The 19,950-nt window shown below is 41.8% G+C and overlaps 1 protein-coding gene across 5 annotated transcripts in view; it reads left to right on the top strand.

Moving 5' to 3' along the window:
* Nucleotides 1-19,454, top strand: part of Liprin-alpha (PTPRF interacting protein alpha) — a 40,349-nt gene extending 20,895 nt beyond the window's left edge. For 4 of the 5 annotated variants that reach the window (XM_022832810.2, XM_086968212.1, XM_022832813.2 and 1 more), the window contains 14 exons: nucleotides 1,837-2,030; nucleotides 2,497-2,844; nucleotides 5,100-5,360; nucleotides 6,190-6,700; nucleotides 7,230-7,462; nucleotides 8,135-8,230; nucleotides 10,569-10,873; nucleotides 11,383-11,486; nucleotides 11,823-12,040; nucleotides 12,343-12,549; nucleotides 13,052-13,398; nucleotides 13,863-14,016; nucleotides 14,454-14,606; nucleotides 15,112-19,454. In XM_022832810.2, the coding sequence (XP_022688545.1) occupies nucleotides 1,837-2,030; nucleotides 2,497-2,844; nucleotides 5,100-5,360; nucleotides 6,190-6,700; nucleotides 7,230-7,462; nucleotides 8,135-8,230; nucleotides 10,569-10,873; nucleotides 11,383-11,486; nucleotides 11,823-12,040; nucleotides 12,343-12,549; nucleotides 13,052-13,398; nucleotides 13,863-14,016; nucleotides 14,454-14,606; nucleotides 15,112-15,171 (3,191 nt within the window). In that variant the 3' untranslated portion in view covers nucleotides 15,172-19,454. The remainder of the gene's footprint in view (nucleotides 1-1,836; nucleotides 2,031-2,496; nucleotides 2,845-5,099; nucleotides 5,361-6,189; nucleotides 6,701-7,229; nucleotides 7,463-8,134; nucleotides 8,231-10,568; nucleotides 10,874-11,382; nucleotides 11,487-11,822; nucleotides 12,041-12,342; nucleotides 12,550-13,051; nucleotides 13,399-13,862; nucleotides 14,017-14,453; nucleotides 14,607-15,111) is intronic. The other variant, XM_022832811.2, reaches the window with a different exon arrangement.
* Nucleotides 19,455-19,950: the final 496 nt, after the last annotated feature.

Below are 19,950 nucleotides of genomic sequence, written 5' to 3'. Positions count from 1 at the left end.
AGGCTTTGAGAAATGCTCACCAGCGCAGGTATTACTAAAAGGTCTCAACACAACTATAGTCTGCAGTCTGTGCCCGGTAGGAACTGATTGTAAGTACACGATTCGTACAAAACGAAGCTAGAATACGCACACAATCAGCTTGAACTCCCGAATCAGGCTAGGTTTTTTAAAGGGGACCGACATCCAATGACAGGCTGCAAGCAGAATTTAACGCTTAGGAATACCTCTTGAGAACAAAAACAAACAACAATCTTTTAAATTTAAGTTAAAAAAAAACGAAAAATTTAACAATATAATAAATAGTAATACAGTAAAGCTTATTAAACTATCCATGAAAGCAGATGGACTTTGAGTACTATCGAATATGTAGTTTTTCGAGAGACTGGAAACCGAACTAGAGGACCCTTCGTCACAAAGCCGTTCTCATCAAGTGGCGGCTGTTTACAATGCAGGCGGTTATCGCGCATTCGGCTGTTGGATATGAAGTACTAGGACAGTTTCTCTCCAAAACGTGATTAAATATGGTTGATAAGTGTTTTGCTCGCTTCAAATATCAGTAGAATAGCCGACAAAAAGTTCGTAGAAAAATTATTAAAATGGTCAAAATGGAACTTTTCGTTTCTGTGTGCGTTATATATATCAAAGCGTTAGCTTGTCGATGCAGGGTCGACGCAAAAAATGCGCACAGGTGGCAGATATGTACTACATATCTAAAAAAAAAAATAAATAAACAAAAATCGATTTAATTACCCGAGATGTTTTTGTTCTTTGGCGAATTGTATTCGCAACAAGCTAATGTGAAGGTGACAAGTTCAACCGAAATTCTAAGTACAGGGCGTCAGAAACGCGGTTTCTCAAAAAGACAAGGAGCATTATAGCTTTATCTGATCATGTGTCGCTTTTTGAAAGATGTACATTTTTGTGTGAATGCTATAGTTAAGCCGACTAACAGGACCCTGCGATACGTAGTCAAGGTCATACCGTTCGAAAGAAAAGGGCGTTTTCTCCTTTTTTCTAGGAAAGAACTGGGATCTCTCTGAGAAAGTGATACATCCAGAATTCAAACTTGTTATTTCATGGGTTATGTTTTTTCACGGTGGTTCGTTCAATTAGCCCAAAAAGGATATGGAGGTTCAATTTCGGCTGGATTATTTATTTTGGGAACAAATAACTCGATTCCGGGTGTCAAAGATGTTCACCTGAGCGTAGTCTCCTATGCACCGTTCTTCGTGTTCCACAAATAATTCGCAGGAAAATAGTGACTGTCTCTATTGCAAAAAGATATCAGTTTAGCACGTAACGCCGGGAGGAGGCAACTTACGAAGGCAGCCAGTGGTCAACGTGTAACAGGTTGGCCATAAGTGGAACACTTCGACAGACCTCTGTATTCGATCATGTTCCGTGATATGATTGCTTCCTTCTGAGAAAGAAGGCAGTCCGCACACTCCTAACCTATTAGATATGTCCCCATGATTGTGCAGGGGCAACGCGTTCGCCCATTAAGCTTAGGGGCGTGTGCTGGTTTAGGTATGAAGCTAGAAACATTTATTTACTTGATTCTACATGAATATTGACGTATCCTAGAAACTCCTCAGACGAAACATAGGGGTTATTATCGACTTGGAAAATGATATTGTTTCACATGTTGGTTTAATACTTGCTTGTTAAGGATGCAGTTTAATTTGAATTCTCCCAGTGAATCTGTTGTTGAATGCGTACTCTAACAAATAACAGGTAAACCATAAAGCGTCCGTACGTAATAATTTGTTCCACCTGCCGGAATAATCTTTTTTTTTTTTTTATTTTATTGGCGCGTGTGTGGTTGTGGTATTACAGAGCTCAAGGCGGAAAGAAATAATACTCGGCTGTTGCTAGAACATCTCGAATGCCTCGTGGCTAGACACGAGCGGTCGCTTCGGATGACCGTAGTAAAGCGACAAACGCAATCATCTGCGGGGGTCAGTTCTGAGGTAGAGGTGCTCAAAGCCCTTAAAAGTCTGTTCGAACATCACAAAGCTCTCGATGAGAAGGTAATTTATGAAATCTTTAATTTAATTTTAATACGTTTATATAATCGTATTAATGATGTTTAATGAGTAATAATCGCTTAGAGTTACTGATTCGTTGGTACTTAGAGATATGCGTTAGACGCGGCAAAGAAAATGTGTCTTTGTTGGAGAAAAGAACGATGTCTGACTAATTCCAGATAACTATTCTCTACCTACACATTAAACGGTAGAAAATATTAGGAACAACTTCGAAGATTCAAGTAGAGTTTCAAACAGTGCTCCATACGATATATGCTAACGATTAAGTCCTACAAAAGGCAGTTGAGATAGCCTTTATGTTAGAGCAACAAATGAGCATTGTTTAGCCCTAGGTTCGAGTTCGTTTAGGTCACTTTTCATGACGTGTATGTAGTATTTTATTCAAATACCGGTAAATTACTTGTTTTTCTCATACTTCGTTGCTTCTTCTCTTTTGCCCGCTGTCTAGGTGAGAGAGCGGCTCCGTGCTGCCCTGGAGCGAGTTTCTCAGCTTGAAGAGGAGCTTGCTCGGTCCGCAGAACAGCTGTCTCAACTATCGAGTCAGGGCAAAAACAATGGCTCACAACAGGGTGGTCCCACTATACAAAGCCATGAGCAGGACGCAGGCTCAAAAGGCCAACAACAACAGCAGGTAACTAATGCGGTCCAGGTTGGTCAAAATAACAATGCAAACGGAAGCAACGTGCAAAACGACGTGCAGGAATTGGAAGCACAACTCGAACGGCAAACTGCAGAGCTAGCTCGCGGCCGAGGTCAGATAGTGGAGCTCAAGGCGAGGTGCCGGGACATTGAAGAAGTATGTAGGAAAATGAGCCTAGACGATACGTAAATAGACGTTTTGTCCTATTTTATGAATGGAGCGTGCAACTCTGGGCATTTATAGTACGTGCATGGGGTACAAAGTGCGATACGGTGCAGCAGTATATGCAGGTTGAACAGGCTAGAAACAGGGTGGAGACGGAGGGATCCAGGCAACGGAACGACGTTGGCGGAGTTGTGATTTTTGAATGAATGCAATTTAGATATCGAATATTTTAAAGGGTCTAAATCAAAAAGTCAGTACAACTGGCAGGCGAACCGAATTAGTCGTTTTTACAATTCACAACAGAGGACGCCTTCGAACAACGGGCCTATTGTCGTCTGAGTTAGTTTCGAAGGTGTCCCATATTTGCCACAAGTTGACATGTTCTTTTTATGTAAGCACAGTTCGGACTCACAGTAATGTAAGGCAGAGCTTAGTTGAATAAAATGGCCGCCTACAATGAGGTTAAGCACGCGGCACGTGCGCAGGTTATAGATAACCAGAAATGGATGGTCTTGAATTAATGTTTCCCTTGTCTGATCCAGAAGTAGAAACTATGCAAAAGACAAATATTGTGATGCTGCCGAATATAAGCAACACATTATCAAAACATAAGAATGTGTGTTACATTGGCGACTACATTGCCACTGCCTTCTTCTTCTTTTCGCTTATAGGTATCATTTTGGCTTCTTTTCCACCTTTCTAGATTTTTCGGTTATGACTTAGTATGCACATGGTTAGATCGACCTGTTGGCTTTGACCTTTGGCCTGTGTGCCAGAGGCCAATGTCTCCACTGGCCTCTGGCACACAGGCTAACTAACGTTGGCCAAGTAGAAATATTATACGTCGGCATAAAGAATTTTTATTGTTCTTCGTTATTTTCGTGCGTTTTCGCTCTATTATTGGTCATCCATATTACCACGTTAGACCGATTAGACATTGGGGTTTCTGATAAATTAAGTCATGCTCAAAATGAGCTTTGACGGAAACGGGTTTTATCAATACATCAAAAACTGGTCGTATACTACTAAAGCTAGCCTCTCTGTCCATGGAACCGGCCAAGGTAAAAGCCACCATCGTTTTCCATCCACTATCTCTAAAATGAGTACGAAAAAAAGTTTCAATGGATGATACCATATGAGATCTATCATACCTCCGCCCTATTCTTGAGGGTAGTATTTGTGGAAAAGGTTGGTATCATTGCAACGCTTTGAGCAAAATTAATTTTATTCTAGCACGTGATTGGTATAGACATCGACCTAGCTTGTTTCTTTACTTCCAAAGACAAAACTATATCGACTGCTGATTAATTTCGGGTTCGACCTAAAAATGCCAGTAGGATTCAAAGATCAATGATGAATTTTCGAATACTTCTTTACTCAACGTCTTCTGCGTTACATCGACGCTACTCCCATCGAACTCGAAGGTGCAAAACCTATCGCTATATTTATACTAGCCAGCTATATACGTTATTACGGCAATGCTTATGCATAAAGAAGAAGAAAATAAAAATCAAGCATTTTCTACCTCTTTCGAAATACGAATAAAGCTCTAATTCTCCTATCATTCTCATAGATGAAATGAATTTCAGCTGTGACGATCGTCGTGTTGTACCCTCTGCTAAGCTGACTCTTCTTGTTCTGTAGTCCTTAACTGGGTCTCACAGCTTGCATGTTATGCTTGAAGTGCCTAAAACCTTACGGCCTAGTAGGTATATAGCTGAAAATAGTGATAATATTTCTATAAGACAGAGAGAAAGTACTACTTCATCAAACCGTGTGACCATAGCGAAGTGCTATCGCTTAACGATATTTGACTTTTGCCAAGAAAATATACCTAGCTAATTTGTTTGAAAAATGAGCCCAGTTAATTATCTTCTGTGAATTCCAGCTGCTTAACTAGTATAATACGTCCTACCTAGTGTGTGGCTGGGTCTCTACATGCTTGGGTTCACCATATATTTGAACAATGGCTTCAACCCGCGTAGTATATTCCTCTTGTAAAGAAGATGCTGCTAAATGCCGGTAGAAAATAATGGAACGATAGTCGAGATCCTATGCAAAAGGGCCGCTCTTAAATGAATTTTCTGAATAGTTGTTCTGTTGCTGGGGATGCTGGCAGTATTGTCACGCCTATGTAAGATGTGTTCCTGTTTCCCTTGTCCCTAATCTCACAATAGACTTCATCCTGTGGCCTGAAGCCGTTGTTTGACACTCATGCTGGTAACATCATTCGGTTCGCTCGGCAGGTTTTACGGGATACGCAGAAAGATCTGCTTCAGATGAAGGAGGAGAACCAGCGGCTGTGCCGTGACCTTGCCGAGAACAACGCCCAAAAAGAGGATCAGGAGGAACGAATTACGACATTGGAGAAGCGTTGCCTTAATGCTCAGAGGGAATCTGTGTCACTGAACGATGTCAAGGAGAAGCTCGAGCATGAGGTCGCTGCGCATCAGGCCCAGCTTCGACTGGCCGAAGAGCGATGTCGGTCCTTGCAGGAACGACTGCAGGTGAGTCGCGATGCATTGATAGATGAACAAAGAATTGGTCGAGGGGTCCGTCTCGAAGACGTAAGAGTTTTTTAACCCTTTAGATGTGCTAGGTATAAATAAAGCGATTTTCGAAGATGTGAAAACAGCTATCTCTATAGCCCTTAACATCGGTCTGTCAGGCCGTGTAGCAGTTCCATTATTCAAAGGTAATATTACTGCAATCAATTGATTTTAATGGCGGAATTTTAAATTCGTTTCAAGAGTTAGCTAAAAAAATTATGTTTCTCTGTATGGAAGTATCATTCCACTATTGCAGTTTATGCTTAGTTGAACTTAGCATTGCATTAAGTCTATTAAGTAAATTAGAGAATGCTGGGCATGGCACTTATGGATAATGGAAGTTAATAATTATCGGAGGGACGCCACCTAAATGACTAGTTTAAGGGGCGCCGATTCGAACCTGTTGCGCATATGCACGCAGGAGGTGTTGCAGAAGCTCGATTTTATATGAAGACGTTATCGCATTTTCGGGATGGTCCACTTTAGTCCGTGAACAAAGAAAGGGAGAAAGTTTCCCTGTTTCTACAACCAAGCAGCATAACAAAAAAAACGACAATAATCCGTCTAGCAACATTTAGAATAATCGAACAGTTGTATGAAGTGAAAAAAATTATTTTAAAGTGAATCTATTTCCAAAACATTTAATACAGACTGAACTACAATACTACGCAATACTAATCTCATTTTCTTACTCGTCCCAGTTCTCGTGTCTCAATATCTTAAATCTTTTCCTTTCATCCGTTACCATCTACCACTCCATCGATCATCCGATCTCGGACTGGATCAGGTGGCAGAAGAAAAGCTGTTGTCCGCTGCTGCGCGCGAAGAGAAATTGATCGAGGAGGTAGCTGCGGCCACCGCCGCTGTCGAGGCAGCCCAGGCTCAGACCGGTCAGGGTGAAGGAAGCAGCGGGGGTCAGGGCAAAGTGCAACCTGTCGACAAGCGCCTGGAAGAGCGACTAACTCGACTCGAGGCGGCGCTCGAGGAGAAGACGCAAGAGCTGAGCCGTGCTCGTCAAAGAGAAAAAATGAATGAAGAACATAGTCAAAAGCTGAGTAGTACTGTAGACAAGCTGCTCGCCGAAAGTAAGGAGCGGCTTGAGGCGCAACTCCGAGAGCGAATGCAGGCACTCGAAGAGAAGAATGCTTTGGCGCAAGAACTTGACCAGCTGCGCAAGGCGTCTGAAGGTGCGGCGCTTGATAAGGGCAAATTGCTACATGAAGTCGACAGAATGCGTCAGGAGATGGTGCATATGCAGCACTTCCACGAACAGCAGCTTGCCAATGCGCACGCCATGGGTGAGTGACCGTTTCAATCAATGGGGTTGGTGCGGTTTATGTACATGACGGAATTCATCCTTAGGGAGGAAGATGATTTCTAAGAGAAGAAGTACTGAATTACCCGCCATTCGGTGGTCTACTTCTGATATTTGTTCCCGTAATGGTAAAACATTTTCATGTACTAATAAAATCAGGGACAACAAATGAGATGGAGTAGTCTGGACCTAAAATCGAGTATAGACGCGGGGGTTCGTTTGATCCTAAAAAGAGCCAGCAGTATTTGTTACCTAAGGTGGTATAATAGGACGTAAAACTGGAAAAGCTTATTCATTTATTCTGCTTTAGCACACCTCTTGAACCTTGAATGTCTTGAATAAACGTCACCGATCGTAATAGGTTAGAGGTGTCTGGACTAGAAGATCTCATTTAAGCAAGATTGCGAAACTACAATCATAAAGGTTAAAGGAAAGTTTCTCTCTGCAAAATCACACTTGATACTTATATGGGTGTCTTGTTCGTATGTTAATGATTCACTATATAACAATAGCAACGGAGTACGCGAATGCCTCGTTGTCGAATGGTCTGGATCACGGCGGTGTGGGTGGCGGAGCAGGAGGCCATCAAGTAGTGGGAGCCAAAGACGGAGGTTCAGTCGTAGACAGCAAGTGGCTGATGGGAGACCCCGCGGTGGACCAGAGCGACGCCCAGGCCCTGGCTATGATGCTTCAGGAACAACTGGACGCCATCAACAACGAGATTCTGCTCATTCAGGAAGAAAAGGTAGACCTATAGCATGCATACCTTGGTATTCTACATTTGGTCACTTTGAGGTTGGTTGACCTTTATGAAGCATAGCAGCCAGATATATAACGTATAGATAGATATATTTGGGATGTAAATTTAAATGAAGAGATTTTGTTATGCGAGGTGTTGGGTGAAGTGCACAGCTCTTATGCATACACGGGCTCATTATTTCCCCCTGCACATATAATAAGACGCGATTACGAATCAAGAGAAGCTAAACGTCACCCACAGCACGTGATCATTTCTCGATAGGTTTCCCCTGGATCGACTCTCCAGGGCCAGAAGCATCTCACAGCTTACGGCTCTTGAAACTCTTAAAACCTGGCTACCGGGGTAGCTATGAGGTACGCGTTCGTTGATAGGTAGAATTTTAGAAGTGCAAACGCCCAGTACCACCTGCAAGGCACGCTTTAATTGGTTCCTTTCGACTGCAATATATCACCGTTTTGTAGTAGCGTACCTTGACGGAAGTTGGCATTATTTGAATGTCGGATTGGCGCAGTTCGATTTTCACTTCGACAAATTAACCCCAAGGGAACTTAAAGTGTGCGCGCGATGCGCATGACAGGGTGTCCTTTATGTTTGTAGAGCAACTAACTGATTTATGCTCCGATCGATCGCTTTCCCTGTCTCGACTGCTCTTATAAGGAAAATACGGAACAACGGGCTGAAGAGTTGGAGTCGCGCGTCGCCGATTCTTGGCATCGCTCTCAGCTCATATCGGCGGCACAGGCTCAGCAACAGGTGAGGGCAACAAACAAAAGACTGATATTTGTAACCAAAAATGTTACAAAGGCACTCATTTTCGGGTCGTGAATGTGTGAAGTTTCAGTTGACTGTGACAGGAAATTTGACGGGCCCATTTTTGCGTATTTGTCGTTTAACATGTTGTTTCCTTTAAACAGTTGATACTCCTAGCTATCGTGTAATGCAGCGTTAAATATGCGAAACTGAAATCTCTGGCTTTTTTCATTATTATAAATTGTGTTAGTTTCGCTTTAATAAAACCTTGGTAGGTCAGATGTATAAACGAATATTTCTAACCAATATACCGTTCAATTCCAACCTTAGACTATAACAATTATACCGCGTAGAAAGAATTCATTCAACGTTAGATGGCATACAGTCTTTTGTACGTCCGTATATACAGCGTACATTTGAATATATAGTAACATGAAAAGACGATCTTAATTTTCGTATGAATATAGGCTGCGTTACTTCATTACTCTGTAGTTTTAATATTCAGTTCTATACAGATACCCTTGTATCAGTACCAGTTGCCGTCTCTATGTGATATACATATAAATACTCAGTGAAAGCAGGTCATACATAGGGAAACATGGAGGGATCCAATAAAACATCGTTTGCGGTTCATTAAATCTGGATGACAACAGCCTTGCCTAATTGGCTAGCGGAGATACAGGCCGGTATCGCGTCAACGAAGGAAGACTGTGCTGGCCTTTCAACGCGGCCGTTGGACATCCAGTACTAAGGGGAATATGATACCGTAATAGTGACAATAATAGCTTTGCACATACTGAATAAACGTTGAAAACGCAATGAATTTTGTCTGACAGATACATATTGATATAGAAAGCGCGCGATCTAGGACGTGCCTATTATCCAACTAATCAGGCCGCATGGACGGAAGAAGGTCGAACCTGCTCGAGAAACCATTTATTTAGAAAGCTAATCACAATAATCGATGTAAATGGTGGTTTAATTGTGGTCGACCATAGCTTTTACAACTGACGAGTCCCTTCATGAATGAATGCTTTACGGCGAATAGCTTCATATTGGATTTTAGCGGTCAGTTGCATATGTGACCCAGCGTTTCCGTAAACAAATTAGCTTATGTTTCGTGATTACTCTTAGCGGGAATTGGATTTCCGTCTCCCAACCCGGGCAATATCTGATGCTTATGTTCTGAGACATGCTACCTTAGGAAATAAATCAGCTGTTAGACGTTTTGTCGCTAAAATCCGCTACATTTCTGGTGAATTTGTTGATGTTGCGACTTCAGCGGTCGGCTGGGGTTTGTATGGCTCAGTTGTATGTAGGCTTTATCCGTAGCCATCGAGTTCACCTCTGCATGTCATAGTTCCACATACAGGATCGAGCGAATACAGCAGCTAGTCTAGCATTGTGAGTGATCATGTATATATATAGTTAGGGTGATAAAAGTTGGCGCTGAAAAATTCGAAATTATCGATCTCCGGTACTAGGATAAGTGTGTGTTGTTCTCTGTGTGTCTGTGTAGCTAATCAGGTGAAACTGATTGATGCCTCAATCGTTGCAGTTTTCTAAGGCAAAATAGTCGAAATCAATGATTAATTAATCATATAGATTTTAGCTGATAGTTATACTGAGGAAAACTATGAACGCTGATTAATGTAAACTGATTTGGGTAACATTGTTTGGTTTTATTTTATGCATAACTGTGTTTGTCTTTGTTGTTTGTCAGTGTCATCCTCGTCGAATCTTGACGCGCCTTATTATATAATGAGTGCTCATAACTAAGCACTATTATATAATAAGAATGTGATATGGTTTTTGCTGATTATAACTCTTATTTAATTTTTATTATATTATAACTCTGCTATACAGAAAAAGACAACCACCCTTTTCCGGATGTTTGTTGTCTATCTCATCCTACTGATTGAGTCAATTCTATGTGCAAAGCTTCATTTACATTATTACCTTGAACACAGACAGGAGAATTTTGCATTACATTTTCCATTAGTAGTAGGAGAGGACTGAAATATAGCCGTAAAACGCTGTTTGGCTCGTACTTATTCATGTTCTGTCATACTCATGTCACAATTGGTAATCACGAAAAGTTGCATCACATCTTTCATCCATGTACAAATCGACCGCTGCATAAAGCCGGTATCTCACTTTCGTTTCAATGTCCTCGTGCTTCATTGCTCTCCCCTAGTTCAGTGTTTCGTAGTGGCTATACAGGCTTCTTCATTTCGATCGACTCGCATACTCCGACGGGTTTTTTCCTCTTAGTTCTTGTTCAGCCTGCCATCTAACGTGATCTCTCTGTTGGACTTTTCTCATTCACCCAAAATCGAAGCAGGCGTCGTCGGCGCAGCAATCAGTTGGAGCTGGGGGACATCCACTGGACCAGCAGATGCAACAGATGGTCAATCCCAGGCCTCCGAGTAGTCTAGGGACTCCGGCCGCAATGGGCGCCGGGTCTGCGGGCGGCGTGCCCGTAGGGGGTGTCGCCTACCACGGACCTCCAGGCGAACATCGGCCATTAGCTCAGAGCCGCACCATGGCGCAGATCATCGCCGAACGCCAGCTGCAACAGCAGCAATCTAACATGCTCATGCAACGAGAGTTGAGCGGATTGCATACGCCTACTGAGGGAATGAGGTATTAGAGGAATTTGCCGTTAAGAATATTCGGAAGAATTTTCCAGTCATTGTTCAAACTAACTTTGTTGGAAGTTTTAAGTTTCAAGGCAGACTATCTAAAGGTTCCTATAGGAACAGTTTGTTCTGGGTCCTATAGGAACAGTCTGTGTGTGGGGTTCTATATAGTGACTAGCATATTAGTTGCAGTGAAAACGATCAGGGATATCTCCGTCGGTGTCAATTAAGGTTGCGGTAAATGAACGCGTTAGTAAATAGTTAGAGGTATGAATGCATACTCGACGCCCGCGATTTTATGAGAAGCGTTGAAAGCTGGTGCGATTTAGCATTGATTTCTGGTATTTGACAAGTAATTCATTGGTGGGTTATAGGTTACCACCGTAGATGAATGATTATATCTTATTTTTCGTCTGTGTAAATGGAGAGATGTTCCTGCTGAGCGCAATATGCGTAACAGGATTTTTTCTACTATCCGACAATCGTATGATGTTATGCTATTCGTATTTTCAGTACGGCTACTAGCCAAGAATCACTCTCGGGTAAGAAGAAAAATAAGGGGATCAAAAGTTCGTTTGGACGCCTTTTCACCAAGAAGGATAAAAAGAGTAGTTCGAGTAAGTAACCTAACAGGTCGGTGTGCTAACATGACATGTTCCGCAGGACATTCAGTGCTTCCCATTTGCGTCAGGTTCAAAGCAGGGTTAACCATAAAGAGAAACGGCATATGTATAAAAGCATAGTATATATAATACAGATGGTATAGTACACATATAAAAAGATACACATACGCATAGAGCAAAAAGAATAAATCGGTTATGTCATCATCTGCTAGTGGAACGCATATACTCTATTTTAGGCCACTAGCTTCCCGCCTGCCGATTTTTCAAATTTGGTTGCATATACTTCTTATTCACAAACATTGCTAATCTTCTATTTTGGTAATTCCTCAGTGGTGGGAATTAGCCAGATGTACGCCGATAGCGAATATGGTTCGTGTAGTGACATTGTCGGAACACATTCGGGTCTGGCGTCAGGATTGGCCTCGCCAACAGCGTCGATTTCGTCGCGGGACCTCGCAGGTTTCGCGCGCGGCGGTGGAAAAGACAACCAGAGTACAGTTGACCGGCGTACGAAGAATAAGCACGACCTGCTTATTGAGTCACTTAAGGTTCGACAACTCAAAGTTTAGGGTTTAGGTTTTTGTCAGCGGAGAATAAAAGTTCTGACTCAGCTAAGCTGGGAAATTCCGCTCCGAATTTCTGTTCCAACAACCGAATTTTCGTTTAAGACTAAAGCCATCTGGTTCATTTTGTGAGATAGTCAATCATTTTAATTACTTCGCTGAAACAGTTTAATTGACATTATTTTGATATTTATACATTAGAATAAGCCATGATAATTGTCCTTCCTGCTTGTGAAACTACCTAGCGCAGAGCTTCTATTATTTTGTTAATTGAATCTAATGCATAGGCGGGAACGCCGTTCGCCTTATGGAACGGCCCAACGATAGTCGCCTGGCTTGAGCTATGGGTTGGCATGCCCCCATGGTACGTAGCGGCTTGTCGGGCAAACGTCAAATCCGGTGCAATCATGTCCGCATTGTCCGACACAGAGATTCAGCGAGAAATCGGGATTAGTAACCCCCTACATCGGCTAAAACTTAGACTTGCCATTCAGGTAATGTTTAGCGTGTATGACATTCAAATAGTTTACTTAATCTTGCTCGTGCCCTAAAGTCCTGTTTACAGAAGGCACCTAAACTGCAGTTCCAATTAGCCATCCGCCGGAGTACTTGGTCCTTAATATTTCAGCTAATAGAACAGTGTTCGTATAGGAATACAGTATTTAGAAAACGCAAAAGTGGAAGCTTAGAGCTACCAATGAAATTGTCCACTGCAACGGTACCGTACTACACGAATCCTTCTATTGTGACCACTACTATTAATGCTACTAAATAATCTTGTATATACGAATAAGATTTTCGATTTAAGCCATATGGAAATTCAACTACGTTCGTATATTCGAAGGACTCTTCTCTATACTGCAATAAAGTGGTACCTTGCTCAAATGATATGTGATACGATACATATCGTTTATTGAAAATAGATCGTGAATGATAGCTAATCGATATATATATCTATCGCTCATGTTTATTTGTTTTTCCCCAAATTGCACGCAGGAAATGGTTGCGTTGACAGCGCCTGCGGGTCAGGCTGGTGGCCCTGTTCATGGTGTTGGACCTGCTAAACCTCTACTAATGGGCATTGGTGTGGGAAACAGTGGACTTGCGTTTGGAGAAATGAACCACGAGTGGCTAGGGAACGAGTGGCTACCTTCTCTAGGCCTGGCACAATATCGATCAGCCTTCATGGAATGCCTAGTCGACGCTCGCATGCTAGAGCACCTAACCAAGAAAGATCTACGGGTCCATTTGAAGATGGTGGACAATCTTCATCGTATCTCATTGACATGTGGATTTCAGTGTCTCAAACGGCTTAATTTTGACCGCGCACAGCTCGAAGAACGGTATGAATGAACGACCATTTTTCGGTGCCCCGTTGCCCTAAAGTACACCTGTTAGCAACATGGATGCATATAATGCATGGCATTCAAATTTCAGTTCTGTTAGCTGGGTTATAGCTGCACCTGATTATATTAATTCATTTATTATAGACATTGAATTGCTCGCTATAGGGATGTGTATCAATTTGTCAACGGTTACAATCATAGAATTTTTCACTAGTACTACAATAAACAAAACACTTTTTCTGTTTCATCTAAATGCACCGGTACGTATACGATGTTATTTATAATTCGTCTCCAAGTATCGAGTAATTTAATGGTGCAATAGTATCGAAATACTGTTTTGTTCCTTACAGCATTAGGATAAGTATTACGGAATTGATATGAAGGTCTTCGCACATACTAGAAATACCAATTGGTATCACAGAAGTGACGTTTTCTATTTGTATGTTCTTCCTTGCATATAGGCGACGTCTAGCAGAACACGAGACATCGCGAGATGTACTGGTCTGGTCAAACGAACGAGTTATGCGATGGCTAGGTCAAATCGGTTTGAGGGAGTTTGCTGGCAACCTCCACCTCGAAAGCGGCGTCCATGGCGCTCTCATCGCGCTTGACGAGGTATGAGCTAGGAATAGGAACAGTTAATTCAATTTTTGGGCGGGAAGATTACATTCACCACAAAGCCTTCATTAGTAACCTCACAAATGTGCGAGTACAACTGTTTTCCTTCCACGTGAGGTCTATTTATAGGCGACTTGCTTGAGGCAGCGTGTGATAGTACTACTTGACAAGAGTACGTACAAATGCAAACGATGATGTTATACGAGAGTACGACTCCCAAATAGCGCTGTTGCTTCTAGGACAAGGCGTTATTTTTGGTGACCTGCATTCCGTACATGGCATGACGACGCTCAGGATGATGGTAGACCAGGATCCTATTTCAGACTATTACACATAAAGGGTCCTTTTGATGGTTCGTATTCCGTGCGGGGAACTGTCCTAACTAAAGGAAGCTCATCATAACATGGTCATGTAAATTTTGTTGACTATTGCAGGCGTTCGATGCCAATGCTCTGGCCATTCTATTACAGATCCCGTCGCAGAATACAGCTGCTCGGGAAACCCTTGAAATGGAGTTTAATCAGTTGATCGCTCATGGTACAGAACGAGTTGTAGGGTCTGGTCAACCGGGAAATCCTGAAAACAGGGTAAGATTTAATTAACGAGCCTAAGCCTAAGGGTATTATTTCAGTGTTACAATATACTGCATTCATTACGGAGCGTATCTGTCTTCACAAAAATGGGTACCGTCAAAAAAATATAGCCCAATTCCTCAGAGTTAAAGGTTGCTGCTGTTTCAAATACAAAAGTAAATGAACACGTAAAAGAAGTATAACAATTAGCAAAGTTAGCGACAGGTTATGGTATCATCAGATCGATAATTTCCGGCAGTCTTAAAAAGATTGTTGTAAAAGGTCTTGGCTGCCCTAGAGTCTCGTACTGTACTGATAAACTAAAAAGTTTTCGGAGAACCCATACTTCAGAAACATATTTTTTGTCTGTTGAAACGATACTATAACGTGGAACGCTGAAGAGCGCCGTCCTTTGACCTTATTAATATATAATAGTTAAGAAAAGCTTCCCTTTAAGTTGAAGGTTTTGCTTTTATATTTGCCCTAACTTGTCATCTATTTATGCGTTCTCTTACTACAGGTGTCTTCACATCATAGTCTTAACAATCTTCCATCACTTCAGGGCGATCGACTCGTCTAGATTACCGCCGAAGATGTTGTAGAAAAATTACTGTCGTTACAGAAAGTTTCTGCGCCAGCAAGTAATAGGCAGATTGAAAAATCTTCAGAAACTTCAAGTGACTAGTGGCTATTGTTCTAACATGCAACGTTGAGCTTGGCAAGAATATGCATATCGTGGTTGATCCCTTCGTCAGATCGGCGGAAGAGGAAGATATCATGCCGCTCTATACCGTTCTTCATTCCACTTCAAGAAAAAGCGCTTCAGATGCGCCACATTATCTTACAGCAGAGCAAAGCTCAGCGTCCATCGCGCCCGCTGATGGATAATACGTTTAGTTACCTTACTAGGTCGAGTTCAAACACTGGCAGAGGCCGTATCGACAGTGTGTTTCAACCATTCATTCCATGCGACACCAAAGAAATAGGTGGTCACTACGCAGTTAGGCGCCTATTGGATCCGGATAGTGGCCGCCGTACCTTTATCTGAAAAAGAACGCCCCTACGAACAGCCAACTGTAAGGACCAACGCGTACAGTCTAGCGTTGACTGCATCTCAGGAGTTGCGCCTCAGTCAGAAGCTGCGGCGCAGGCCGCGAAGATATCGTCGATGAACAGTTGTGACAACGAACGTTCTCCTCCATAAAACCGCCGATTCCGACCGCACAATGCTTCCCGCCCTATATCACTGAAGGGAGCCCACTGTAACGCAATATAGCTATGCTTATTGCGCACAATTGACTGGCTGTTCTCGCCGGTAGAGACGAATGTTAAGGCATCTAGCGAGGAATAGTATCGATCTCATCATTAAAAGACAAAGAAAAAGATAAAATGAGGCAAAGAAAAAAAAGTCGAGGGTGGGCGGCGGAAATTGAGCAAAAACCGCGAATTTAACGGTAGTTCGAATGGAAGCGACGGCAATAACGTCGACCCTGACACCTCTAGGAGAACCTGATTCTCGGCGGAATGAAATAAAATTGGAAAAGGGACACGTCAGCGCACTTGTGAATATAGACTATATGTTATAACAATGATTGCTGATGAATCTATAATAACAATTATTATTAGTATTATGATTATTATGGTGTACGGAGAGTATAAGAATTATTGCAAATAGACATGGAGAATAGAACCCATGCCAATCTAGCCGAGAGAAGATCATACAGATGGTAGGGGATATCCACATGGTGCGAGAACGGAAACCATACGGTGACACATGATATATGGCTATATATATATATTCGTGTATCACCATTATATATTTGGGGCAAAAAACATTGGAGATAATAACAAATGCGTCGATATAGATGAAATGTAAGTGAGTGCATAAGGCGGGTATTATTCTAATTATTATGATTATTGAAACCGGCCGGATGGCCGTCCGTCAGAGGTCGACACAAACTGTTGTTTTTTGAATTTCTATTGGATCGATTATTATTATAATTCATTTTATTATTGTTATTAAAAGCACGCTGTCATGGTTATACAAGAACGAGGGAATGGGGTTTGGGCTGGTTTTTTTGTCTGACAGTTAACCAATGCCAAGGTGGCGTCGAGAATAGAAACGATGAACAGAATGTGGGTGGCGTACGTTTGGCACATTGTGTACTCGAGCCCTAAGAGTTTAGTATTAATAAGCCATACGGTATTGTGAACGCTTGGAGAGTACATCACCATTAATGAATTTTGAGGGGCGAACGACTTTGTGAGAGGAGCATTGGGGGACCTGAGTGCGAGAATCAACGGGGGAGGAGAGAGAAAACGAGCATATTGACCGGCGCAGTGAAAAACAAACATGCTGCTAGACATTAACTTTTATTGCGCGCCGTGTTTCAAAGCTAAAAAAATGCTGTACGAGGTAGGCGTCGTTAGCAGATGAAAAACATGACTGGAAAGGAGATACGGTATAGTCCACACTCCTAAACGGCTGAGGCTGGTAGAGGCACGGCGCCAGGAATGGCTGGCAGACTGCATATGGGCAGGACGACGACCGAAGCATCGGTCATGGATGTCTTCTATGTCTAAACAGTTTGAAGCTAAAAAGCTACGAGGCATTCGAAGTTGGCAGTCGACCAGGACAACACTTCAGATGCCGTCTGTTCATGGGCTTCGATGTTAACCGGTGTATTGGTCTGGAGCTTTAGGTAAATTAGAGAAAATAAGATACGGATTATATAGGTGAACAATGCCGAAATAACTGATCTTGGATATAAAGTCAAGAAGCGGCCATATGTACGAAAGCAGCATAGCCAAGGGATACATTTCAGAAGATTATCAAAGGCAGCATAGGAAAAACCCAATTACGCAAAAACAAGCAAACGAGCCACATGGGTCAATACAGGGTCAACAGGGTACCCGATAGGCGACAGCTAACATAATACATTAAGTTTCTGCTTCTGCGCAGTAAATTCATATCGATGCTATTCAGATCAGATAAAGTCGACTGAATATTGTTTACTGGTAGAGGGATTTGTCGTTTGTGCGCTGGCCGTTTTATTCGTATAGCAGCTGACTGCAGAATTTACACGAACGACTCGAAGCTCTTGCGAGGTACGAATGAATAAGATCGTGGATCATGAATTTGTGTTAAGAAATCTTTGACTTGACGAGAAAATGTCGTTCTGTTATTTTGCGAAGCAGGGAGGGGAAGTTGACTTCAACAAATGTAGTAAAGGCTCAGTTATATATCTACGTGTTGCCATTGCCATGATGTGCTCGTATTGTTCCATGAATTTTAATCGACTCGTGGCAAAGGCAAGGCGGATAGCGTTATTAAAATACGATTTAGCTTCGGTATTTGCAAAGAAAAAGACGTTTGTAGATCGTACTCGAACAAATATCCAAGTTTCGGATCATGTGAACACAGCTGATTAACAGGATCACCTCGTTTGTCGGTCAGTCAGTGGAGTACTCATTTATATCCAAAATGGCCAAATGACCTACGAAGGAAACAAACGGTCGTAACGCGCCCCTGCAATGCTTCATAAAAGACAAAACAATCTAATATAGGTCGGTACCCTATTGCCATTGAATTAAAAGTCAGCACGATCAGAAGGGTACAACTATAAAACAAGTATCTGTCAAGATTGTTATTATTATGTTGTTGCCATACCATGATGTCACTTGCCTGACCTCAAGAAGTACCCTTCGTGCAAAACCTATTGTCAGGAACATCAGTGAAATATCGGAATTAAGATCTCAGCGCATAAAACTGATCCATCACTGATCAAACAATGAAAACGACCTCGCTTTGTCAAGCGTCGATGATTTTATTGCAGCTCTACATGATAATTCTCTAACATTCTTTTCTGTGCTAGACATCACCTGTGGTCGATATACATACGAATAGTGACGCGCTCAGATACGAACGACTTTCCAAAACGATATATAATCATGTTTTATTTATATGTAGAAAAATGGAGAAGATTACATGCCATGCGTTTTGCTGATGGGATAAACGCTCTTTCCGCCGCCGGTGTAACTTAACTACAGTGTATATATATTCTATTTTTTTGAAGAAATTTTCTATTTTTCCTACTTGTGTTTTTCTGTGCACTTTCCTGATAAGTCAAAATTATCATGTACGCTATTTTTCCGATGCTATTTTTAGCCGCCCGCCGTATCAGTTCGAAATCTCTCTAATACTATCCACTGACATACCTATGTATCCTTAGCTAAACAAATGAAATGAGCACGAACAGTCCATTCCTACACAATCGGCCATGTTTTTTTTCGTTTTCCAATAATGCGGAAATGCTGACGCGGAAAAGGATTGTGAGAATGCAATGGTAATCGTCGTCTTCCAAAGATGTTTTCCAACGACGGATAGAGCTCGTCTGCTGAAGGTCCTTCCTTCATTCATTCAAAAGCTATCCAAATTTCCAAATTTACACCTTTGCCTTTGACTATCTACTATTCTTCTTGGACGCCGCGATGACAAAATATTTTTTTGCTATGCATTTAATTAACACGGTGTTCATATATACATATATATATATATATATATATATCTCAAGAGAGAGAGAGAGAGAGAGAGAACGAGAACGCGATGAAGTGCAATCTATTAAGTTGTCAGATTAATGTTGTTGTAGTTTTGCTTCTAAAGGCTGGCTGTCTTTTTTTGAGGCGGCTCTGTTGTCCATTCCTCTCTTATCGAAAAGTTCACTGAGCACGCTCTCGTACGAGACGCTGCGATTTTCTTGTAATTGTTCTTGTAGTAATAATACGTTTTTTTTTTTTTTTATTATCTAATGATTGTCGTCACAGATCATTTATTCCATCTGAAATAAACTAACTTAACGTTTACAGTATTTCAATTATTTCAATTCTAGTACCCGATAGCGAACAATTTTGAAGCACGACATCCGTTTGTAACGCAAATCTCGCTTACCCTGCTAGGTGTGTTTAATGTGTATGCTGGCTTGACTTAGTCCGATATGTGTGTATCTTCGAAAATAGGAAAAACATGTAAATGTAAAAAAATCAACTGGAACATTCAGGTAATGTTCAACATTATGCCCGGCTGTATTTCGGTCCGAATTTTTATTAACTAGCAGGAAGACTCTTGGGGCTACCTTTATGTGTTCAGCACCGTGTATCATGGTGTCGATGCGTATTTGAATTGATCCATACGTACTTGAATTGATATATTATAATTAAGGAGTGCTGCCTCAAGTTGGATGTCCCTTTAGACTACGGCCCTGCGGCGATGTCAACTTCTATTCATGGGTAGTTTTCTTACTAATCCTTTTTACAATACACTTCAAGACACTTCATATTGAACATCTCCCTGTATAACTAA

Source organism: Varroa jacobsoni, unplaced genomic scaffold (assembly GCF_002532875.2).
Source record: "Varroa jacobsoni isolate VJ856 unplaced genomic scaffold, vjacob_1.0 scaffold_413, whole genome shotgun sequence".
Lineage (NCBI taxonomy): Eukaryota > Metazoa > Arthropoda > Arachnida > Mesostigmata > Varroidae > Varroa > Varroa jacobsoni.
The sequence above is the reverse complement of the archived record's forward strand: the minus strand, read 5'-3'. Positions and strand labels throughout refer to the sequence as shown.